This window comes from Micrasema longulum, unplaced genomic scaffold (genome assembly GCF_059751315.1).
Source record: "Micrasema longulum isolate JH-2025_06_02 unplaced genomic scaffold, ASM5975131v1 h1tg000657l, whole genome shotgun sequence".
NCBI lineage: Eukaryota > Metazoa > Arthropoda > Insecta > Trichoptera > Brachycentridae > Micrasema > Micrasema longulum.
Window position 1 is genome coordinate 333,790 of NW_028277853.1, and position 27,459 is coordinate 361,248.

The window sequence follows — 27,459 nt, forward strand, 5'->3', positions numbered from 1 at the left end:
ATTTTAAAGAAGCTATATAATTTGGAAAATGCAAATGAAATTTATATTCTACTTGTTTCAGGATTTTTTTTTACACTCGATTCTATTAGGGGAGTAAAATAAAAATACTCTAGCAACTTTACATTTTTCGAGGAAACACATAGCTTAATTTATTATCTAAATTTGCGTTGCTCGAACTATGTTGTAGAATATAAGATAAGAAAATTGTAACGTTGGCTAAAATTGATAAAATGGCAGCACTGTGTAGAACTGTCATTCAGTACTTGTTAACTATGATAAATTATGAGTCAATTGGAAACGCATAGAATGTTCTGTTTCCGTCAAAACTTCCGATTAAAAAGTATATAGAAACATTTTTTTGCTAAAATGCAATATTTTGTAAAAAAATTGAGTCTATCCATTGATAACATTCCGAGATTTGCGGCCACAAACATATGGAATCTTAATTTTCATAAGTTTAGATTGTAATATGTCGTATGGTACTTTTTTTATTCTGTGTTAGATATTGATTTTGAAGGTGTTTGTTATCTTGAATGACTGTAATTGACTGTGGGTTGACACGTATGTGTATATCAATGCGAAATCGTAAAAAATATATGAAATATACTTTTTATAAGAAAAATACGTATTCGTGTAATTTTATTATCAAAACCAATATTTTAAAATTTTAAGTATACGAGTACCTTCACCCAACATAATTAATAATTGGCAGTAGTGAAAACACTGCAAACAAGCGAGCACTTCAGTTCATGAAATTGAATTAAAGGAAGCATCCATTCACCAGATTAAATTGGACAATAATACGGGGTAGATTCCGTCCCTCGTAGCTTAGCCCTTTATAGGACACCAAGAAAAAAGTAGTACTTACATATTCTTCATCTTTCTTATTGTCAGCCTTATTTTCTCCGCTGCTGGATACAGACCTCTTCCAAACGTCTCCAGTGTCTCCACTTCTTCCTGTCACCCGCTTTTATCATCCACGTTCCACCGACTATTGAGGCAATGTCGTCGACCCATCTTTTTTGTGGTCTTCGAACACCTGCCATTATTTTGCCTCGCCAAGTGTCCTTCCCACTTTTTTATTTTTCTACACAATTTCATCTAAACTAACATTTAACCCATCAAAATGAACAACTGTAGGTGGCTTCAGCCAGATGACAGAATTTGATCCAGGATACGGCAATACCCAATGTAGGGAGTACCGCTTTACCCACCGTTAAATTACTGGGAGTTTTACTCAATTCTGACCTATCTCTTGAGGCTCAAATTAGTAGAACGATAAGGTCATGCTTCTACCAGCTAAGACAAATTAAATGCATACGCAAAAGTTTGCCTGTTGATGCCGCCCGTCAATTAATAAATGCGTTTGTAGTGTCTAGAGTCGATTATTGTAATGGTATCTATGCAGGTCTACCAATGAACAAAATGACTCGCCTACAATCTGTATTGAATGCCGCAGCGAGACTTATTTTCGGAATCTCTAAGTTCAGTCATATCACTCCACTACTTCGGGAATTACACTGGCTACGTTTTCCACAGAGGGTCGAATACAAACTCTGTTGGTTTATGTATAAGTCACTGCACAACTCTGCTCCGGAATATCTAAGGGAACTATGCATTCCAGATAAACTAGCTGACAGGCGTCTCACGCTTAGATCAGCTACGTTTACGGCGAGAGGAAAAGTTATTATACCTCTACGCAAACAGCGCACTAAATTTAGTAAACGCGCATTTGCGGTCGCAGGCCCTATGGCATAGAATGCTCTCCCAGCAGAGGTGCGAGGCTGTGAAAGTGAAGTGATGTTTCGGAAAAAACTTAAAACCCACTTGTTCTCTAAATCATTTGAATAAATCCGTAGCACGCGACAACAAAATAAATTGTTTTAATTAAATTACAAATTTAAAAGCTTCAATTAAATTAATTTAACAATAGAATCACTATATAAAGCGCCCTTGAGGTATTTTATTACGAAAATGGCGCTGTATAAGTTATCGACAGTAATAATAATAATCTACAACACTCGGTACATACATATAATCGGAATTTAGGTCTATAGTTTTTAATATTTCGTATTGATATCAGGCAAGTATTAAGTCACACAAGTATCGTAAAAACGTAAAGTGGTAGATCAGTCTTTCACTCAGCTTTTTCCAATGTAAAATATTTATCATCTTCCGGCAGCCATAAAAAACTCCACAAGTGCTGTATTTTTAAAAAATGTTTACTATTGGCTGCTGCAGACCAATTGGGACGAGATTGTCAATCAATCATTATAATGTTTGGGAGACCTCTGAAAATGTACTTATCTGCTTTATTTCCATTCTTTTATTTGCTTATTTTAAACATAGATAATTTTATGTTTTTTTAATATTTTATTTTTGTATTCTTTAATTGAGGACTCACTGTTATTTGGCATATTATTTATTACTTTAATTTCTTACTATGAAAGGAATTTATAAAAACCATATCTCAATTATCATTTCAATTATGTTTTTGTATTATTTTCTATTGATTTCAAAGACACTATTATTTTGTTTACTTGATTAATTATGTAACTCAATTTATTTATATGTACATTTTCATATCTGATTATTGATTATGTCATCTTCTTTGAAGTTTTATTATTTATACTTTGTTTTTCTGGATTATTATTTTATTGCATCACATGTCATTATAATTTAATTTATTTGACCACGTATTTTTAATTGTTAATTATTATATTTTAACATTAGCACAGCCTAAAAAGACTTAAAAAGTTAATGAATTCGTAAACTAGTGTAGTTTTGAATGTAAAAATTAATCTTTAAAAAAACATATTTTTTGGTTTTCAAGACATAAATCAATAAAAATATGTGTCCTATAAGGGGTGAAGAGCTTATTTAATTTTATCGTAGATAATGTTTGATTCTCAACCCTGCTCTGGATGAAGACGGACGGGTGTCTCGACTGAGCCCACCTCAACCCTTACCCCTCTACCCCTCCCCGCGCGAGTATCTATCCGCTCGTAAATTTGATTCGCGATCTCGTTATTTTTGCAGGGAACAATCTCTCGCCGCTAAATCTTGCAGCCGCCTTGCGCCTCTAGAGCGGAGGGCGGAAGAGCGCGGGCGGGATAATAACCGCCGCCCTAACCGCCGTAACGCACTTCTCCCCGTATGACGTTATATATGTCTTTGATCGTTATTGGTGGTTTTAAAGCAAGTCAGTTTATCGCATTTATCTTAAATTCTATCTCCAATTTTAAATAAAGTGCCAACTCAGTTTTCATCACTCGGGGAGCGGGAAGCGGGGGGTTACGAGATACGCCCACAATACTGTAACTAGAACATAATGTAAATAAATGCCCCGGCATGGGTTATGCCCAGTGAGGTGTGTCATTAGAATAAATCCGCAGCATGTGATAACAAAGTATTTTTTTAAAATTTAATCACAAATTCAAGATCTTCAATTAAATTTATTTATCTATAGAATCACTTACTCACACAATACGAAAATGGCGCTGTATAAGTTATCCATAAGAATAGAAAAGTAAAAATTATAAGTTTTATGTGAAATAAATTAATAAAAATGCGCACGGATTGATTAGTGAATCAGGCCAAATAAGTAAAAATGCGTTTTTGTTTGTCAGTTTTATGTAATGTTTTTATTGAATTTTAAATGCAATGTTTTTAGTGTGTCCAAATGTCTGTAGACAGGCTGGATTTTCTCCCTAGGCAGTTATTTGGATCTGAATTTGGTGCAACGGAGAGGAAAAACATTTCCGAGAAGGGGATATGAAAGTCTAGGCATTTACAGGGCTGATGACCTGTCGTTAGCTGTTTTAAATTACCACTTTACAAACTGTGTAACATTCACTATTTTGCTTATTTTCAAACATCCAAATTTCCTCAACTCTTTCATCAGCAACAAATTTCGATCTAAATAACTCTCTAGGGAGGAAATCCACCCTGTCTTCAAGCATTTGGACATACTCAAAACAATGTTGATTAAAGTAACTGGTATTGGAAGAAGTATTAAAATTATATTCAGACGTTGCCTAGTATGTGATTTGGTTTAGCCGGATGTTTCTTACTCATATGATGAAGGTTCCAGTACTTTTACTCCACAAAAGGCTCTTCGCGCCTCGATTGATTCAGATCACGATCACCTAAAAGTATCTTCCCTTCGAGCCTTACTGTTTTTTGTTGTTCTAAGTAATCCTATTGTTTCGAATCCAAAACAATTCCCAAATTTACGAAAATATTTCAAATCTACGTAAAAATATTGGTGAGTAAACGATTTTTTTTTGTATTTATTTTTATTTAAGAAGGTAAACATGAACAAAAAATGTAAAATACAAAAGAAAAAATAATGAAACCCACTAAACCGCGAAACTGGCTTGTTAGCATCAATCTAAAGACTTGTTACATGTTAGCCATTTTATTATTTTTTTTCTTAAAAGTTTCGTCAACATTTTTTTAAAGATCTGCTAAGGAATCTTATTGAAAATTTTAGGAATTGTATAATAAAGTGTTCTTAAGCCATACTTGTTTACAAACCTCGGTACTGACAAGCCTTCACGTTGTGCTAGCCTTGTATTGTGTGTATGTATATACCTTTTCTGGTAGTTACCATCAAATCGATATCTAGTAACAAATTTGAGCCATAAAGTAGCATTTACGAACAGGCACCATTCCTTTTTTTAATTTTTGGGTACCTCTTCCTTATCAATTCTAGCCGATCTGTTCTGTAATTTAAGAACCGATTAAAATCAAAAAGAAAACAATGATTCATTTAAAAAGATAACAGTCAGCTGTGGCCGACTGTTACATAATGGTACATTTGGCCTATTGGGCCTCACTTAGTTGGCAGCAAAAATACAGCAACATAGAGAAAAATTCCAACTGAGATGTCGTAGTGTGAAGTTTTTCTGCAATTTATCAATATAATAAAAAAAAGCTGACAATAAAGTATACCACAAAGCGGAGTCGGCAAATGTTTTTATTTCAATTTAACAATTCATGTTTGCTTTAGAAATATCTGTATTATACGCATTCATTCTACATGCCTCCAATTAGCCGTTATCAATGTTTTATGCTGTGTTTTCCGTCTCTCATCAAATAAATACACTCTGAAGAAAATTGTTCTAATTGGACTGCCGTTCTGGCATGTCGTTAATGAAAACATTATTTTTATTTTTACTCTTTTCGCTAAGCATTTTACAATTTAATTAACGGTTCATAGTGAAGTCAGGAATACAAAAAAACTATTTCTATTCATCTCGCATGTGGTAACTCTGATATTTTATGAAATAATATTACTTATCGCAGTAAAATGCTGAATTGTGCAGAGTCCATTCTCAGTATTTTCATTCGTATTTTAATATTAGAGTCTCTCTTGATATATTTTTTTTAATTTCTCATCAAAATGTTTATAATGCGCATTTATTTATTTATGTACACACTCAATAGATATGTTTTGTTTACGTACAATTCCATAATGACACAATTATTAATTTTCACACCTGAATTGGTAGAAATTTTCACGTTAGGTCGGGACTCTCATTTAAATTCATCAAGTCGCGGGTTCATGTGACCGGCCGTTGTCATGTGAATATATGTTTTTCTTAATATCGTCAAATAATTTTTAAAAGGAGGGTTTATCTCTTTTTTATCAATTTCAATCAATGTTTATGAAAAAACGTCCCATTATCTCCATGTTATTATTATTGAAAATCATTCTTCACCGACTATAATAGTTAACGACACACAACACTGGGCCATGTTTGGGGTCATATTTCTTGGAATCTATGAAAGATAGATACAAACATATCTTCAGTTTATTGTTTCTAGTAAAATAATTATCGATAATAGTAACATGTCCGTTTAGGTGACGTTTTTCCAGGTAGATCAGTATTGACGTAATTTTCAATTAAAAAAATTACGTAAAATTTTCATTCCATATTTTTTTTTCCAATAATCCATATTATTTTTTGGCTTTCAATATTTTAAATAATGCAACAACAATTGAACGAAATTTTTTTGAATACCGCAATTTTCTTAAACCTAAAGATTTCTCAAAAAAGTGTAAGAGCTATCACTAAAAGGATTTACTTTTATCAATAGCTTTTTACTTATAAGAGACGAGCTGAACCCGGCAATGCTTTGCCGATGCTTGATTTGAGAATATTATTTTTATTATTATGGATAACTTATAAAGCGCCATTTTCGTAATATATTACCTCAAGGGCGCTTTACAAAGTTATTATATAAATATGTAAATTTAATTTTAACTTTTTAATTTAAGAAAAATAATGTAATGATGTAATAACTTATATTTACATATGAGTAATTAATTTGAAAAATACTTGGTACACTTCCACTTATTTATTTGGACCTATCAGCGCTTTCACCCTCTAATGGGTATCTTCAGACTAGTGTCTAGTAGTGATTTAAAAACTAATATGTAAATATAAGTTATTAAATCATTCTTTATTGGTGTTTTTTTTTTTTTTTTTCGTTTCTTTTCTTGAATTTATTTATAAGTTTTTATTATTTTTATTATTATTATTTTTTTACATTAATATGTACTATTTACTTAAGTATAAGTTTTAAATAACAGTACATATATTTTTTTTAATCGTTTAGTATAATTTAAAATTGTTCTTTTAGTTTTTTTTTAAACTGGTTCAAAGTATTTCTAATACCAAATTTAATTTTTTATCGATTATTCTACTATTGGTAATATTTTATTTTTTTTAAAAGTTTATCTTATTTAGACTTTCTTAATTTTTAAATTATAATATTGTTTTAAATTCTCCGTATTACCTATAATTATACTTACGTGTATGTTTATTTAACTGTATCTGTAACTAATATGTATAAGACACTAAGTGCCGTTTATTTCAATAAAATAAAATGATCCGGTATGAAGAAAAGTCAGACCACGCATTCTTTTAATTTGCCTAAATTTAATACAAACTCAGCTATTTAAATTAAATTCTAGTTTTTGTGATATAATTTGGTTTTCGCCCTTGGGAGAACGTACACAGATATTCTCCCCTTTGCGGGTTGTAGTCGCAGCAATCGTTTGATCACGAAGCTAGTTTAATAATGCGTGGCTAAGGAATCCTCGATCCGCCACCTCAGCCCCCCCTTCCCCGTTCCAGTCGCGCCAGATTGACTTTTATATCCAATGTAAACTGCGCTTTATGGTCCATGACTGTTTTGCTCCGCAGCCACCCCGTGGATCGGAGATCAGAGTCTCCACCCCTTAATCCCACCGAAAGCTTTATGCAAAATTTTATGTTCGCAACCAAACCGAGAGTTAAACGACTTTACACGCCGCTTCACCAATTATTCCTCCGAATCTTTAAGAACCCCCCGAACATTTCTTATTTAATTCGTAATTTCTTGCCAAGTATGTATTCAAAATAATATATTTTACGCGAGTGTAAACTTTTATGAGGATTAAAGCCAATTTTATCTGCATACATGTTAAGAACACTTTATTACCCGCGTTTATTTTCGGATATACCTACTCAACACTCGTTTTACGAACCATTCATTATTTTTTTTTTTAAAGTCGAGTTCTTCAATTTTGTGGCTTAACACCGTAACAAAATACATATCTTTAAAAAACATATTTAATTCGCGAATAAACGTAAACGTTGTGTTTTATTACAATATTTTCAGTTTGTCCAAATGTTTGTAGACAAAAGACTGGATTTCCCCCCTAGGGAGTCATTAAGATTAAAAAATTACAACAGCTCTGTTAATGCCTAGACTTCCTTATTCCCTCCTCTAAAATGTTCTCCATCCGTTTTGTAATTTGTGAATTTGTATTTTATGATAAGATTTAAAAGAAACATATTAATCTCTATGTATTTGGTGCCAACGTTAGTTGTCCTTTTTTCCAAATTTAAACGTGAGCACCGAAAGATATTTTTTTTTAACGTTCGTCGAAAAAAAATCACAACGGAGTCCTGGTCCCGACCCTGATGTATGGGAGCGAAGTATGAACTTGGAAAAACAGGGATGAAAGTAGGCTGAATGCTGTCAAAATGCCATCTCTCGGGCAAATGTGTGGTAAAACTATGTACGATAGATGCACCAATATTGAGATCCGTCCATTATGTAAGCATTATCGATAAAATCAAGAAAGGAGCTCTGCGCTGGTTTGGACATGTACAGCGAATGAACAGCGAAAGAACGGCCAAGAATATTTACTATGCGAATGTTGATGAATGCAGAAATAGAGGAAGACCGAGAAAGACATGGCATGACAAAATCCAACAAATACTTGAAGATGGACACGTCAAAAGTCGGAATAATCTACGCTCGTGCGTGAGGAGATGTATAAATGTAGAGGAAGCGAGATCTGTATGCAAAGATAGCGATGTGGCGTTCTATCCTCTCTGCCTATCCTACGGGGAAACGGCGTAATGGTTTGTTAGTTTGAGTTTTTTGTTTTCAGTCATACCTTACTTAGATTTACACTCTCGCTTAATTTCATAATTCGTTACCCTGTCATGCACATTCGGAGAAAGATCACATTTCGACCGCGTTCACTCGGTCTTCATTCTTCCTTTGCCAGTTACATGTTTCACTTCTAAACATAAGTGTTGGGACTAAAACTCCATTGTGCACTGCCAGTTTAGCTTCAATCGACATATTTTTAGTTGCAATTATTGTGCTTTGTGCGAAAACATACAAAACCATTATTTCCAGATACACACATTCTTCTACTTGTAAAGTTAATACTAGACAAAAATATGAAACTAATTTTTTTTAAATTTTTTTATATATTTTATTTTTCTTTCTGTTGACGCCCATGGGGCTTTTACATTATACATACTATATAATAAGAAAAAGTTACACATTAAACATAATTAACATTTTTTCAAATGTAAAAATTAAAAAAATATATTATTAAAATTTAAAAATAAAGTTACATAGTTAACATAATACACTATTAAGACATAATACATACATTATATTATGTTTATAATTATGCATAGATGACGCTTTTGGCGCGCTTGGCGCGAGATGGTTTGGTCACGTAGAACGAATGGACGACGAGAGAATGGTAAAACAAGTATATATGGCAAAAATGAACGGCAACGTTAGACGAGGACGACCAAGGAAGACGTGGCATGATCAGATCAACCAAAATCTTAAATCTGGTCATGTCAAAAGCAGACAGAACCGAAGGGCATGTATGACAAGATGTATGAATGTGGAAGAGGCTAAGATTGTATGCCAGGATAGACGTGTGTTGCGGTCCATTCTCTCTGCCTACCCGTACGGGGAAATGGCGTGATGGTAGTAGTAGTAGTAATAGATTTACTGTGCAAAAACATAGGTGTGAATAGTTTTTGTTAGCTTTTTGTTAGATAAAAGTCAACAGATGGAACAGTTGAGGAAATGTGGATGTTTAAACATGGGCCTAATGGTGAATGTTATAGCCAATGACAAATCACAAGCCCTGTAAATATTTAAAATGTATATTTTACATTTTTTTTCCTCAAAAATATTTTCCCTCTCTGTTGCTAGAAATTCAGATATAAATTTCATTTATAGCATCATCTCCCATCCCAGAATTCCATATAATAATATCGATTGTACACATATTGGCAAAACTCTTTTCTTCTTTTATAATATCAAGATTTTATCTAGTTACATCTTTTTTTATTGTACACGATTAGTTGAATGTTTCACCATGTTAAGTATTAATATGGATTGTTATTTAAAATTTTGGTGTTTCAATGTAGTTCCCTACGCACCATGAATGATGTATTTAATAATTTGTTGTAAGATTTTATCGTTTTCTAATGTTTGTTTTGTGTTATTTACAGTCCGCTTCAGCGATGATGTCCTGCCCGCTCGCCCTCCCCCTTCTGCAATCCTCCCTCCACCCCCAGCCATCCCTAGGGGCGGACTTCCCCACCATCCACATCGGAATCAAGGTAAAAAACATGACGTTTTAATGCATTGTGTGGATACTTATTTTATTGTTTTTATAAGAAAAATAAATATTCACTAACATAAAGGTATTGGTACATGTCCCTGGGGGCGTGCAGTGAGGTTTTCGATTAGGGAAGCAGTCACATGGTATTAGGTACACATGTAAAATATGCACCAACTGCCAACATAGTGATTCGAGTTAAGTTCTTTGAAATAAACTGAAAAGCAATTTATTATTTGCCATAATTTTAGAATACAAGAGTTATATTTCACAATTCATAATTTCAATACCTCCTTCTCAGTCGATTTAAGTGCTAAATTTGACATAAAACACTCATAATTTATCAAAACTAAATATGGATTGGTTTGATAGAACTGTTTCCTCGAAATTAGTAAGAGCTCAATTTGTGTGTGCGCGGACTTGTAAATTCAGTTATAGGAGAGCGCATTAATACGCAGGAAAAAGGTTGTGTGTGTAGCAACGTTCTAGGATTTGGTAAGGTGTCAAAATAAAACACTTTTACTGGATTCAATTTTTGTTAAATTTAAAAAAAATATATGTGACGCGTTTTGTCTTGTTAGAACTACGAGTATATTAGAATAACTTAAATATTTACATAGTTTTCTTATGCACTAGCAATAACTGGTGTTGAATGATATTATTAGTATATAATTAAACTTGGTAAATATTTAAATTAGTTTGATAACGTCCTAACAAGACGGAATGCGTCACATATATTTATTTTTTTAAAGCAAAATTACATCCAATAAAAGTGTTTTATTTTGGATGCCTTACAAAATTTTAATATTGCATTCTACTAAGTATCTGCATGCAAATTGAATTTTTTTTTTTTTTAGAAGTTATTAATGAATAAACATCAAATCCATATCAGCTCGCTACGATATGATACGATATCTTGTGCTGGCGCGTTCGCAAAATTTACACAAACGCATGTTGATTTTAAAAAGGTTATATAAAATTTAACCAAACGCGCCGTTTATATAAATCTTTGTTGGATTAGGGGTTGTGTTTATGAAAAAAAACAACGACTGAATAAAATGTAATATAATAATTTATTTTTACCCGAGTACATTTTTAAAATAAAAATGAATACATAATTTCAACTGAGTTCTAGGAAAGACAGAATTACTCATTGTAAACTAATAATTAAGACTTGGATGGTTCGTAGCAATAGGGATTTTTTTCCAGTGGTATTACAGATTTTTAAGTATGCCATTTTTCCATCGTTCCACTGTAATTGTTCAGAGACTAATTGCAACTATAATAATTATCTGCAACTTATTTCGATGAAAAAGTTTCATTTTTTATGTTATTTTTCTTAGAATTCGGTAAGCATCTCAGCCATGCAATTACGAGTAGGTACTATAAAGTAAAAATAGTTACCACGGTAATTATTCGGGCAATATTCTAATAGAATTTTATTATTTCAATTAATTATATCTTCCTATAATTGTATATACCCATAAAAGCGTTGCCTTATTTATTGTATTTATATGAATTGTTAATTTGAATATTTTTTTCGTTTATTTTCTTACTGTGGGTCTAAAGCCGAATTTTATAAAAGTGAAATAAAACAAAAAAATTGGTTTCGACGAGTGCTTTTAATATTTTTCTTGGTTAATCTTGTAATTTGTAGGTATTTATGTATTTGTGATTTTTTTTTACCAATAATTGTTTATTAAATAACGACATTCTTTTTAGAAACACTATAAACTGAGTAAAATGTGTTTCAATAAAATAAATAAAACAACTTTGTTTTTAACCACTAATTTTTATTTTTCACCGACCGGTTTCAAAGCAAACAAGCTTCTTTGTCAAGGTTTACGTAACTAATGAATTGATTCCTTTTTATTTTATTTCTATCATGTTCACTCAGTACTGCACGTGGACCCAATAAATCAAGTGGTTTTTTCTTACACGGGTGGTAATTTAATATCATTATTTTCGAAGTAAGCCAGGAGAGGACTAAAAGAAATATTGTTTATTTGGTTATTAATTATTCTTTTCTTATTATGAATCGCTTTCTTAATTTCTAAGATTTGTAAGTTGTCTAATTTTAATATTTTATTTTCAACATGAAGTACTTTTAATCCAGTGTCTTTATTGGAGTTATGATTATTTTCTATCAGATGATTTGCGAATTCAGAAAAAATATTGTTTTAATTACACTTGATTTATTGGGTCCACGTGTAGTATTTAGTGAACATGATAGAAATAAAATAAAAAGGAATCAATTCATTTGTTACATAAACCTTGACAAAGAAGCTTGTTAGCTTTGAAACCGGTCGGTGAAAAATAAAAATTAGTGGTTAAAAACAAAGTTGTTTTATTTATTTTATTTTAATGAATAACGACAAAGTTAGTGCTCCAAATATAAACTTTGTATTATGTAAAATGTGTTTCTTTCTCGGATCCCTGACATTTTTGAACGTTTTACTTAATTACTTGAAATATATATATTCTTTACCTCTATCACTGACGCTTTTAACAACTTTACGCCAAAATACTTTCTTTCTTTAACTCTTAAAAGACTGTGGTAAATTATTCCTTGGCGCGCGGTGATGTAACATCGTGTTACCACAAGCAAAAGACGAATTCTACCATTCTTTCGTCATTCATTCGTTCTACATGACCAAACCATCTCAGAGACCCTTTCTTAATCTTATTAATTATACCTGACTCTGATTTACTCTTTCATTTGATTTCATCATTCGTGAGCCTGATATATTTATAATATTATATTTCCGTTTTCTCTTTTAGATAAAATATTTAAAATGTTTTTTTTTGTTACTTTCTAACAATATTCGATTTTGACGTTTGAAATATTTTGTGATTGATTTTGATAAATGATTGTTTACATTATAATTTATATTGTCAAGAAACATTTTTTCTTCTGCATGGGGATGATTTTTCATGAAAGATTCAATTCCTTTGAATAATGGCAAAATACGATTGTTCGCATTTCCAAGGGCGCCATGATCTCAGTTTTCATTTCTCAATCTGAAAACTCGCGTTGCTCTATTGAAAGAACGCTGTATTATCAAATGATTGTATGGGAGGATTACTCTTCGGATGTATTGAATTCGATGTATTCATGTAAAAGAGATTTAAAGGCATTCAGTTTTTTAATAATTTGAGCGGGTTTTCCATACCGTCTCTAAGGCTGAACACAAACGTGCGTTAATACATTGTATGCGTCTACCTTATGTGCCAAATCCAACAATTCTCATCTCCGTTAAAAAACTTACAAAACTCTATCATCTTCTTCATCATTCCATGTCAGCGAGAGCTAGGGATAGTTGGAGCATATGGTGTCCACGATGATTCTCCAAGCATTCCTGTCGGCTGCCAGCTTCTGTGCATCCTCCCAACTCAGGTTCGCGTCCCTTAATTCTGACACGAACGGCCGACAAACAGTCAGCAGTGGACGTCCGAGACGTCGAGCACCTGATGCCTTGTAAAGTAGACAAGCGTGGTTAAGGCTCTCGGGAGGCATCCACAGCACATGGCCAAGCCAGCCGTGTCGCTTCCGCTCGACGACAATTGTCACCAGAGTTTGCTGCGCCAGTTCTTTTTACTTCATTTATAGTTGGATAATTTTTATGGCGCCAGTTTTGTGAAAATCACCTTAAGGGCGCAGTACAATAAATAAATATCCCAGTACGTCTTGCAGCTACAGAGCACATAGACAGTTGGGATTTTAGTTCCTCGTTTCCAATTAAGATCAATCAAAATTACAACAGATAGAAGCTTGATCACAGCACGTCTTGGAGCTACAAAGTTCATGAACGGTAAAAAATCTAGCCCCCGTTTACACTTTTTCAAATTGACAAAGAAATTAAGGATATTAATGATATTTAAAAATAATAAAATAATAATAGTAGTAATAGTAAAAAGGGAAAAGTGTACAACACGTCCTGCAGCTACTAAGCGTATGGAAGGTTGGAATTCTAGACCCCATTTACCAAAATTTGGGTATTTTATACTATTTTATATTATACTTTAATAGTTTTATAAAAATTTATAAATAAAAAAATATAAATAAAAGTGGAATAAAACTATAAAAGTATTTTTATTATTATAATTAAAATGCAGTTCCACCAAGAAATGTCAGTAGAAAAACTCAATATTTTATGGTTGATAACATTTACATATGAAAGCTAGTCATTCCTTACAAAGTCAAACCACCGGACTTCTAAGATTCTTCTGAGGCACCCATTCTCAAAACTCTGAATTTAGTTGTTTTGGGCCCTATTGGGCCCACAATTCGCATCCAAAGAGGAGAATAGGTGTTATGCAGGCGTTATATAGGCAGCATTTGATTTTCACTGAATATGGCGCCTGCTATTCCTAACCGCACTCCTAGTTATTTTTGAAAGCTGCAATTTTCCGTAACATACGTGTATACTCCCTGGTATTTGAAACTCTCGACTCTTTCGATGACTTAGTTTGGCAGTAAGAGGATTATGGGCATCGAGACATGAAATATTACACAGTACATGAGTTTTTGCTACATTGATTTTCAAACCCATGGTGTACCTATTTAGGCAAAACAAAACTCTATAGGCATTTAATAACCATTCCTATTCTCAACTAAAATTAGCTTAATCGATTTCGATCAGTCGATTCGATTCTTATCGTTTTCGTTGGGCAGGTATGAAGGTCGTAAAAACGTAAATAAGATGTTGTTTTAAATTAAATATTACAACCAGAACTATCTTCTTTTAAACGAAAAAGGAATACAATTCTATAAAAAAAGGATTCAACTAAAATATTTCAATAATTATTTTTTTAAAAGTATTACCGAAAGCATAATTTTACGTAGAAATGAAGGAAAATGTCACAAAAATGTGTGTGATTTAAAATGCTCGTTTTTATTTTCTAAAACAAAAAATTAAAATTTTGTTTCGGCCACTTTCATGTTTAATTTATTATCTTAAAATTGTTTTGACAAATTTAAAAAGTCAACAGATGGAAGAGTTGAGGAAATGTGGATGTTCAAACATGGGCAGAATGGTGAATGTTACACAGTGTGTAAAGTGGCCACTTAAACCAGCCAATGACAGGTCATAAGCCCTGTAAATGCCTAGACTTCCATATTCCCTTTTCAAAAATTTTTCCCTCTCTGCTGAAATAAATTTCAATACTTAGTCTTTATTGAGATTTCAGATACCTAAGTTTAATCTAAATTTGAAATGGCATATTCTGCCGGTTTAACAGTATTTATATTTTAGATGCATAAAACTTTTAAGCATTTTTTAACAGAAATACCTACCTTTGAAATATATTTTTATCTTTTTTTGTTTTTATTTTTGCGCGATTAAAAAAACACATTCATTGTAAAATGGTAAAATCGTATGATTTCTTCATTTTGCGTGCGTTTTACTAGACTACAGCCTTAACTCAATTTAATACGAGTATACATTTAACCCTTTAGTTTTGCGGTTTCAATATTATTCGCCGAAACAATTACTGGCCACAAATGTTTAACTCGTACTTATGGACTTGACTGCTTTTTTAGTCAATGGTTTGACAAATAATTTACATGTCTGCATATTAATTGGGCCATTTTATTTTGATTTCGGCAATTAATTTCCGCGCTGTTGTTTTACCGCTCAATTATTTTTAACATCACCACTGAATCAGCCATTTTGTTTCAGTCAACAAACCGTAATAATTTGTGCAAACAAAAATATGGGAACAATCAAACAATAATTATTGTAAACAAGATTGTATTTACCAAATGCGTTTATACCTGTCATTTTATAGAGATATTTTAACATTTATTTAAAAAAACATTTCATCTGAAAATCTTTTAGAGAGCGTTTTAAAATTATTCATGTATTCTTTTTTATTTTTATTTATTTATTTATAATGGAAATCAAACAGTCTTTATTATAAAAACAATGTACAATATAATTTTTTTTTAAGTAAGACCAATTACAGATTTCATTGTAATTTATCATGAATACAGAAGGAATAAATAAGTCCATGACACGTGTAATGAACTAACTGGTAATTCAAAGTTAGAGTAAACTAATTTCTGGTATTACATTTAAGTAATATTTTTTTTCATTTTTCCGCTTTCGCAACTCATGGTGCACATGCCACTGTATTAGTTCACTACCCGCAGCGTAACTTGATTTTTTTTTGTTACAAGAAGGTAAGATGATCATTACTTTTCTTCAGATTCCAGTCCTGGGGCTTAAAATATTCTAGTGTAAAAGCACCTTTTTGAATCAATATCTCCTCTCGTATGATAAGCAAACGCGCTGACCATTTGACCATTGAGTCCTCTTTTGGATTGTAATCAGTAAAATAAAGAAACCTTTTTTTCTTGGATCTTTATGATCAAAACATCCATGTCAATAAAAAATATCAAAACAATGATGTGATAATTTATATTTACAAATTAGTTACTAATAAAAATTCTTGCTAAACTTCCACATATTTTTTCGACCAATTAGCGCTTTCACCCTCTAATGGGCACCTTCGGAATGGTAAATATTATACAGAGTTAGGATTATTTTTATAAAAGTAAATATTATCTTAAGAATAAGTACATTTAAAAATAATACAATACGTAATATTTCTATGCAACAGAGTGGGACAAATTATTGAAACATGTGTTGGCGGTGTACTGTAAGAGACGATTCTATTCTATGAAAATATTTATTGTTTTATTGCAATGGACAGGGTCCAACTAATGGGACTAATAAGGGTGAGTTTTTAAATTGTATTTGCTGATTTATTAAAATGCTGTCACTGTTATTTTTTATCCTATTTATTTCTAAAATTTCTAATCTATCTAACTTCGCAACTTTATATCCTCCACGTAAAATTTTTGTAGTTTGATTCGTCAAAATTATTTTTTAACACATTTAAATGTAATGCATACTTCGATATATCGTTGTTTAATCTATGTGAACCTAAATTTTCATTCAGACTTTATTTTAAATCAAACAATTTCAAAACAGTTTAATAAATTAAGCTAGGCAAAAAGCTCATATAGAGTTAAAACTTTGAATACAAAAGTATTACCATTTTATCCGTTGGTTCTGCTAACCTGCAATGGCCTTTAATAAGATTATATTTAAGTTTATTATTTTTTATCAATGTCAGTTTATTTATTTTTTTGTTCATAATGTTAATTGTACATTAGCGGGCTTAATGCCAAATGGCAATTTCTTCCAACTTACCAATAAAATAAACGTTTTATTTTTATAATTCGAGTTATATTAAATTTATATGGTATTAAAATTATCGTACTTCAGTCTCTATAATTTCACAGGTTTCATTCTTCAAAATGGTTTTGGGTAACTACATTTATTCGTTTTCCAAGTACGACCAACCCAACCTGGCAAACTGTTTAAAAATCTTTTGTACGAAATATCTTTGAATGTTTCCCTTTGCCGCTACGCGAGTTATTAGATTTTCAATTATAAAATTTATACCCTGGGAAAATTGTTACCGCAATTTTAACGACTTTCCCCAATTACGTAATTGTATCGTGTTTGCGCCTTCATTATCTATTTTACTAAATCAAGCCAGGGGTTCGGAAATCTAATACACGAAATCTTTTTAAATTATCGGTTACGTACATATTATGAGCTCCAAGAACGTGAAACTTAATGTATGTCAAAACTGAATACCTAATGTTTTGGTATAGTAATATTACAAACTCGGGAGGCTCGTTTTCCTGCTGCTGACACCATAAATGATTACCGTATTTTCTAACTTTTTTACTCGATAAGACAAAGATTCCAAATATAAAAATCTACTTCTACTACTAATACTGTAAAGATGTTATTACTCCGTGGGGGTACTGGTTGTTTAACTAAAGCTGGCGCGTTTGCAAAACTCACACAAACGCATTTAAAATCTACGGGATGTTGATTAAAAAAAAGGTTATATTAAATTCGTACAAAATGTTTTATCTTTATTGTTTATCAATAAATGTGTACACATATTTTTTTAAATTTAATTTCGTTGGTATACTGGCAAAGAACGTTAACTCGAAAATATGTGGTTTTGACTTATTGATGCAGTTTTGTTAAGTTTTTAACGCGCTAAAAACTGGAAAAATACACCAAGCCAGATTTAAATCTAATTTTAAGTTGTATACCGGGTATTTTATTCAGGCTAAAAGCTTTAAATAACCTAATTTTAACTAAATATAAAATTAAGAAACGAAAAAAATAAAAAAACATGTTCTTAAATGAGCACTGAATATCTTACTGTATTTAAATAAAATATAAAACAGTTAAATTGGAACAAAACTTAAATGCTTGAATTCTCGAAACAGGGAATTGACAGTTTAAGTTTTTTGCCGGTATACCCACGATTTGTACTGTGCATTAAAATTACACTGTATTTATTATTATTATAATTAACATAAAATATTAAATTAAAAACATACTTGTTTAAAAATAAATAAATACATGACATCTTCTTAAGTTATTGATTTGTTTCGCTCTAATTTGAAAAAGATTTTTATAAACAATTAATATAATACCAAGATTATTAAAATCCATCATCTTTACGTTAAAAATGTTTTTGCTTGAGTTTTGCGAAAGCGTCAGCACTAGATAATCAACCAATACATGATTTGGTTAAATGAAAATACATGTTTATTTATAAACCGGTGTTTCAATTCATGGCTTAATACATATACATAAAAAATGTTATTATATTTTTACTATTAAGAGTCGAAATAAAATTTAGACGAACGCAAAAGCATCCTGGGTATATTTTATTACCATATCATTAGCAACTAACAAAGCAAAGTTGTCTGTGTCACGCTCATAAGCGCGTCTGAGCGCGAGAGAGACAGATTATTTTCATTATGCGTAGGCGTGCGATGCCATACCATGAGCTTATTAACAGATACTACACAATGTGTTTGTGCAAGTATTGCGAACGCACCAGCTTTAAATAATTCACCAGTAGGTAGACGTATGGATCCCCACACACGTCTATCCTTACTAGCTTCCTAGCTTGTTCCACATTCACACATGCTCTTTGGTTGTGCCTGTCTTTAACATGACCAGACTTAAGAGTTTGGTTTATCTGATCATGTCACGTCTTTCTTTAAAAAATTAAAATCAAAGGATACATCACCGACATTTTTTATGCCGCTGGGTATTGCTATAGTGGTACCCAGCAGACCTTGAAATTTTAGACAATTTTTAGAAACCATTTGAACCGCTGTCGTGTCGATAATTCAAGTAATTCCTCGTGTCCTAGTATTTAGTTTTATCGTACCCTCCATTCACTGAAAAGACTGCAGAATTCTCTTCCAACCACAACCAAAAAAATTATCTCCCAATTTTTTCTATTGTTTTCTCTGTGTTGTGCAAATATTTGCTATCTGGACGCCAATACGGAACTCATAGATCGTCTGGAGCGCTTGCAAAATCAATGCATCTGTTTTATTTCCAATCTCAAAAAGTATGACCACCTTTCACCCTTTCGCTCCGAACTCAAGTAGCTTTTTCTTTAAAGGCGCATACACTTTCAACCTCTCTCATTTTTTTATAAGATTCTTCACAATCCTTGCGCTCCAAAATATCTTGCGGAGAATTCCATTTACCTTTGTGATCATGGTTTTCTGCTTTGCTCTTCTCAGGAGAGAATACTTTCCATTCCTCGGCATAGCACATCATTTTTCAGCTATTCCTTTTCCGTCCAAACTGCTAAATTATGGAATGAGCTACCTCTTCATAAAAAAATGCAACTTCTCTAGCCACCTTCAAGAAACGCCTGAAACATTATTTCACATTTTCAGAATTCTGAACTCCCTGAGTTTCACTATTTTTTTTTTATTTTTCTCATAGATGTATTTTTATCCCTTTTTTCCTTTCTTTTTTTTTCCTTTCTTTCTCCTTCCAAACACACTATCTGATCCCACATTCCTCATCATTTAACATATATAACGCAACTTACTTTAATTTTTTATTTTATTAAAGTTAATATGTGCAAACCTTTTCTCCCAATTAAAAAAACAGCGGTTATTTTTAATTAACTGGATTTAAAAAAAAAAAATGTATGTACCTATCTTTTGGTATATATTCATGTTTTTTTAGTACGAAATTTTGACCAATCTCTTCCTTTTGACCAACCTGTTTTGTGGTTGGCTCGAAGATATTGCTTTTAGCAATTAGTCCGCCAAAGTACTTTTTCTTTGTTCTCGAAGATTTAAATAAATAAATAAAATAAATATTTCAACAAGCTTCTAACGGATGTCTCCGAGTGTACGAAATCTAAAATCCTTCTGAATACTTGACCTCGACGCGTAAAGCATGTACAAAAACACGCGTCATTACGCGCTGTTTTTGTATGGCCGGCCCTCCGTGCACGAAAACGGAGAGCGCGTTAACGCACATATAGTAAGATTTAAAAATAAATTTAAAAAAACAGTCAATAATGTTTCTACTACCATCACGCTATTTCCTTGTAGGTTAGGGCAGAGAGGACTGAACGCCCTACGTAACTATCCTGACATATATATCTAGCTTCTTCCACATTCACACATCTTTTCACACTCGCCCTTCTTTTTGTCTGCTTTTGATATGACCAGGTTTATCTCATCATTCCACAACTTTTTTGGTCGTATATGTCCTACGTTATCGTTTATTCTCTCTTTATATGTTAATCTACGAAGGGCATCCACAAATTAAAGTTACAACAGAAAAATCCTTGTATTTAATTGAAGTTTACAGGTAATTCACAAACATATTGAATTATTTTTCAACATAATCACCGTCGAGATCGAAACATTTCTGTAGTCGGGGCACCAGTTTTTGTATGTCAGTTGCATAGAAATCCACTGTCAGCTGTTTCAGGTGCTCTTATGACCTCCTGATCGTTAAAAAAACGTTTCCCATCTAAAAACTCTTCAAGTTTAATGAAATGTTGATAGTCCGAAGAGTATTTCGCGCGGTGAGGGGCCTGGAGTTGTCACGCAGGAGACGAACACGCGCCACCAAACAAACTGACCGCCAGGATCCCCCCTACACGTTAGGTGCGCCAACTTTGAAACAAAAATATCCCGCGACCTCAAGAGCCTTTGTTACCCTTTTTTGTGGATGACCCTCGAATTTTACCATTCCTTTTTCATTTGTTTCGTTGCATGTACTGGTGTAAATGATTTTTTCGTTGCATGTACTGGTGTAAATGATTTTTTCGTTGCATGTACTGGTGTAAATGATTTTGAATTAGTTTTGATGCGCTTTTTTTTTCAATTATATTAACAATTTTAAAAATCATCTTCTGGTTCTTAAAAGTATACAAAACAACTGTTAAAATATTACTGAAAAATTAGCAGATTACAAACGTGAAAAACCATTAAAAATATAAAAACTAATTGCTAATCAAAAACGAAGCAATCGAAATCGGCGCTTCATCTTCTGATCTTACTTACCGTGAGGTTTCTGTGGCCTATCAACCCCTGCTGATACAAGACTGAGATTTCTTAGAACGAGGGATTTCATTATTCGATTATTGTCTCATATCTCAGTTTGTTTTATTCCCCCTCCCGATGAAATTTTAATGAAGTTTTTTGTTGCTTCGTTATATTTTTTCCTGCTTAAAAGTTTTATTTTCCGCCCAGGGAAAAATAATTGGTATTTAAAATATTTTTCTTTCATCGTCGTAAAATAGAAATGCCTATAAAAGTTCGGTCTGTAAAACTCGCTGTTGAATTACAAATAATTATTATTTAAAACCGCTAATGAAAAAGTATTTTCGGTATCAAATTTTAATTAGAATAATTGTTAAAATAATATTTGATGGATATAAAAGAAAATTCATTGAAAATAAGGACAATTAGTAAGAAAAATTGCCTTCAAGGTGCAAATTGCGCACGGGTTGAATAGTAGATCAGGCCAAACGCAGAAGGAAAATTCGTTCACTATGTATTTAAAGCAAAAACAACCCATTCCGCCGTAAGTATAGGCAGGGGATAGAACTCCACGCTGTAACTTTGCCTACACACCTCGCTTCCTCTACATTCATGCATCTTCTCACGCACGCGCGCCAATTATTCCCACCTTTTGTGTTCAAGCATTTGTTGGGATTGGTCATACCATGTCTTTATCGTTCTTCCTCGAATTTTGCATCCATCAATATTTGAATTCATTCGCTGTCTATTTGCTCTACAGGTCCAAACCAACTCAGAACTCCTTTCTTGATTTTGACGATAACGCTTTTTTCAGCTTCACGGATCTTGACATTTGCGCACCTATCGTACATAATTTGACTACATATTCGCCTAAGAGATCGTATTTCGACAGCATTAAGCCTACTTTTACCCTTGTTTTTCCTATTCCAAACATCACTCTCATCGATCTTTCAGCCGTACATACTTATTTATTTAAACGCCTTGCAAGCTTTTACATATATTTATACATGAAAAACAGACATAGATTTTACACAAAAATAGCAAAAAATTGAAAATAAAGTTATAAGAAAAAGAAAATAAAAATATATAGAAACTAATCTAACATATAGTACATACATACATATATTCCAGTAGAGAGAACAGAAGTTCGGTTTTATTAAAATAATCTTAAAATTAGAAGAATGTAGAAAAATAGAAATAAAGAATACATGTATAAGTAAATAAAAGGTATACAATATAAAACAACATGGTATAATTTAAGAATTTAAATTTGGAGATGATAAATTGATACACTGCTTTTTAAATTTAAATGTGTTGTATTGATACTGCACGTTTTACGACATTGGTGCGCCTATCGTACATAGTTACGTATTTTTGTACGTACCACACATTCATATGAGAGATCGCATTCAGTCTATTTTCATCTTTGATTTTCAAACTCCTTCCTTTGCTTCCATACATAGGGGTCGGCACCGGGACTCCGTTATGAACTTCTAATTTTCCCTACAAACACTTATTTTTCAAGGTTGATTTAAGTGCACCATTCTCTCTGTTCCAGGCACTCACCCTCCTTTCAATATTTTTCTTAATCATTCCATCCGTAGTAAACATACTCCCTTAAAATATTTTTTGGAAGTATAACAAATATTCCCCTTGGTACGGAACACCCCAGTGAGAGAACATTATTAAATATCATAAAATAATAAATAAATAAATACTATCACGAATCTTGGTATCATGTCTGCATGTATCTTCTGGATAAGTTTTTCCAATCAAGTGTATTTTTTATATTAATTTCTAAGTGTATTCATTATATTCACCTTGACAAGGCAGCACGTAATACCGGTCAGTGAAAAAATTAATTAAAGTGGGTTAAGAACGAAGAGTTTTTACTAAATTTTATTAAATATATGTAAATAACCACTTACCGACTTTTCTATGTCTACCGGTTTCGAGATGTAACCGTTTTTTCGTCAGGACACGAATTATAACAACATTCAAAACCCACTTTACATCCTCACTAAAGTTGTTGCTCAAAAATATTAAACCAACACGACATGCATTTTAATAAGCACATACACTGATTAGGACAAACATGCACTGATTTGATTATGAAAATATTTTATGTTGTTTAAGAAAAAGTTTAACAAAGGAGAGGAGATAGAAGAAAAAGCTTGAGTTTAATAAGTTTAGGGTGACCATTACAATGGAACATCGTTTTACGGGCTAGAATGAAAGGTTGTTGGATGTTTGATCAAAAGAACATTATTTTTTAAAGCTTTCTCAATTTAAAAATATTTCCATATTATTTACTTTTAACCCTTTATTATTTGTATGTAAGATTTTACCTCCTGCATTTTTATTTATGTCGCTGTTAAAGTTGATTAGGTGATTTGCGGATTCGGAGAAATTGTTATTGTGAAGACACTTTATATGTTCTTTGTCACGAATATCAAAATTTATTTTGTTCTCTCAACGTAAATAAAAGGACAAGAATTACAATTGGTAAACACCTGAATTATTTAATGAACTATTTTTTATTAAGCAATAATTTACCAATATTTTTATTATTAAAAAAGGCAAGTTTGACATTATTGGGTAAAAATTTTGATACATTTGTGGGTATAGTATTTACGTTAACAAATCTTCTCTAATTATTATTATTATTCGTATTATTATAATGACTGTTGACAGGATATAAAAATTGTTTAATGGATTTTTTCTTAATTTTTCTATTTAAAATAATATTAATTAATTCAATTGTAAACCGGTTCAGTTCAGTACGGCAAATCGGATTTTATTTTTAGCATTGTATTTATATATTATGTTTGCAAAACAGTGAAGAAGATAAATAAATTATACAAATAAGCAAAATTGAAATACAGGCAAACATTGTAAGCACGGTCTTTTCTCACTAGGTATAGTAAATACCTTTTCTGAGGTAGACAGCATTATTTTTATTTTACAAAAAATACAACATATTCTTTACTAAAGATGTCTAAAGAAAATTAATACATAATTGAACAATATAAAAATACTATAATCTTTAAAAAATTATGGAACTAAACATTGTGGTTTGATGAGTTATCGACTTTTTTGGGTGGTGAACTGTGGTTTTAATACCAACTGTAGTAGTGTAATGATCAGTAATAGAGAATAGCAGATAAAGTAGGGTTAATATTAATAATTCTTGTTTATATATTATGTAGGTGTTTATAATATGTATTTGTATGTTCATTTTGAATCGACGCCGACGTACGCGTATTGTCAAACCTTGTTTTATTGCTGACATTATATCGTATTTACTGCATTTTATGGTTATCTACTGTATTGTATGGGATTTGTCGCACATTATTCATTTAGTGTGTATCAGTCAAATTTTAAAATACATTACTTTTTTTCAGAATACGGTTTTGAAATGTAACATACTTTAAAAAAATACTATTTATAACATTTCTTGATTTGAATTTTAACAAAAAGGTTTCTAACTTTTTACCAAGCTCTTTCTTGTACCATTTTTAATATAATTACGAGTTTTAATTTACTTACGCACCCACACACACACACCATCTCCCTCATTCACTCCCAAGAGCACATGTACCCTCTCCCTCATTCATTCTCGCATACACACATTCACATACACATGAATACAAACGTCACACACATATTACTACGTAAACTCTTTTCTTATATATTATGTGTCATTAGATTTACAGTGGATTTTTTCATTGGCTCTAGTATTGTTAATATTTTTCTACCTATTTTGTTTATGTAATAGCTGTAAAAATCCCAAATAAAATATTTTTTATTGGCAATTTTTTAATAAACATTTATTCATTTTCGAAGTTAAGTTTAGAAAGAGGAACATTTATTAAACAATGCTCACATACGTCTGTAAGCTTTTACGACAGCACTACTACGCAATTGTCACAGCATATGTGAGTAATTTATTATCAAAAAAGTTAGTAGCTGAAGTGTTGACCAAGTATATATCCATGGTCAATAGCAAAACTATTGTTTAAACTAATAGATAGAATGTGTTTAGTGAGTGTTTATACTAATAAATAAAATATGTAAAAACACAAATGGGAAATCTATGTATGACAGGGTTACGAATAATGAAATCAGGCGAGAGTGTAAATCTGAGTCAAGTATAATTGATAAGATTAAGAAAGGGTCTCTGAGATGGTTTGGTCATTTAGAATAAATGGACGACGAAAGAATGGTAAAACGAGTATATATGGCGAAAATAAACGGTAACGCGAGACGAGGACGACCAAAAAAGACGTGACAAGATCAGATAAACCAAAATCTTAAGTCTGATCATGTCAAAAGCAGACAGAACCGAAGGGCATTTATGAATGTGGAAGAAGCTAGGAATGTGTGTGTGGCGGTCCATTCTCTCTGTCTACTCCACGGAAAAATGGCGTGATGGTGGTAGTAGTAGTAGTAGTTTATATATAAAAGCGGGCATATTACCTAAGTAAACATTTAGTAAAATGTTTGACCACAAATTTAATGCTTTAAATACTAATAATATTTTATCAAAAAGTTTTTAGTTTAGTTTTTATTATATTTTGAATAACTACAAATTTTGTGCCTTAGTTACAAATTTTTCGTTTTATTTTACTTATTCTACATGCGGTCGATAGTAGAAATAATGAAGCAACTGCACCAAAACACACAACGCCAACGCCGGCTCGCGTCGGTTGTAACTCGGTGTTGTATTACGTTTGTTCCTTAACTCTCCCTGCAGATGAAGGCTGGCTTGTTTACGGCTGGAGCCCAGGCCGGAGTTGAATCTCCAGATTTATGGAGATTGAGTGTTAGTCTAGTGGTAGAAGTAGTTAAAACTTATGCATTTTGTTTGATATTGAGATTGTGCTCGAGTCGCCTCTGCGGCCATGTTCCATTTCCGCCATAACTTTTCGTGGCGCTCAATTGCATTTTCTGTTTTACACAAAACAAATAAATAATCCGTCGAGCCGTTTCTCCGCAAGAGTAGGCAGAGAGAAAAGTCCACCAATTGTGGCGTGCTTACAGTTACCATTTCTAAATGAAGGTATGCCTGTTCAGGGTTGCTAAAATAACTAATTTTTCAGAAAAATGCCTCTCTTAATAAAGAAAATAATATGTAATAGTATGTATTAACTAAATACTGTGAGTTCATCATTTGAAATTTTCTTGCATCACCAATCCCCGTTACTAACTCATTATTTTATACATTCTTCAATCTTCTTCCTTCTGCTGCTTCTTTCCGGGATGACTGCAACGCGCCAGCAGTGCGATACTAAACGTTCTCTAGAGGTAGAGAAAACGTTACCAGCACGTAGTTTACATACTAATTAGTAACTTAAGAGCGTTCAGAATTTTCTTGCGAGGCGCGATTATTCAAATACTAAAAGAGTGCGTGAAATTAAAGAAATCCTGTCTCAGAGCGATGCCGGCCGTATGCCTGTCAAATGGGGCAAACGTCTATTGTACGGTAACGGAGCTGTTCTCTCTGAAAGAGTATTTGCTCTGTCCTTGCATAGAGACTTTGCTTCCTCTACATTCTTATATCTTCTGTACGCACGCCAATTATTCCGATTTTTAACATATCCATCTTCAATACATGCTTTGTGATGTTCAGCGTAATAACGAAATTCATCGCTATCCTACGAGGTGAGGTGAAGGTTTCAGACTCCCCAAAACAAGAATCCAGGCAACTAAAAACAATCTGTATCATAAAGGACTTAAGATGTTTAATGAGTTGCCAAAAGTATAAGATATGCTGGGTCTATCGCATCGTTTTGTGGGATGGCGATGATTTTTGTTAAAAACAAACATCCTTTTAGGTAGATAGAGTGTCATCGGTAAGCGTCTTGATTTAATAACAATGTTTTGTTTTTGAAATAATTTTTGTATGTATATGATTTATTTGTGAGGATATAACTAGGTGATCAAATTTTGTTTGTACAACAATCTAAATAAATACATTACATTACAAGTTGGATTTGGTCGTTCAATACCTTTCTCGGTTTTCTTCGTTTTCTGCATCCATCGACGTTCGCATCGTTAATATTACAAGCCGTTTTTTGACTGTCTTTTC

General features: G+C 32.2%; 1 protein-coding gene across 8 annotated transcripts in view; it reads left to right on the forward strand.

The window, feature by feature from the left end:
* The window catches only part of heph (polypyrimidine tract-binding protein 1 heph), a 728,190-nt gene that overhangs the window by 261,107 nt on the left and 439,624 nt on the right, over nt 1–27,459 (forward strand). For all 8 annotated transcript variants that reach the window (XR_015822765.1, XR_015822764.1, XM_088229267.1 and 5 more), the window contains exon 3: nt 9,837–9,947. Coding sequence is in view for 5 of the 8 variants with exons in the window: in XM_088229267.1 (XP_088085393.1) it covers nt 9,849–9,947 (99 nt within the window). In the remaining 3 variants the exon portion in view is untranslated. The remainder of the gene's footprint in view (nt 1–9,836; nt 9,948–27,459) is intronic.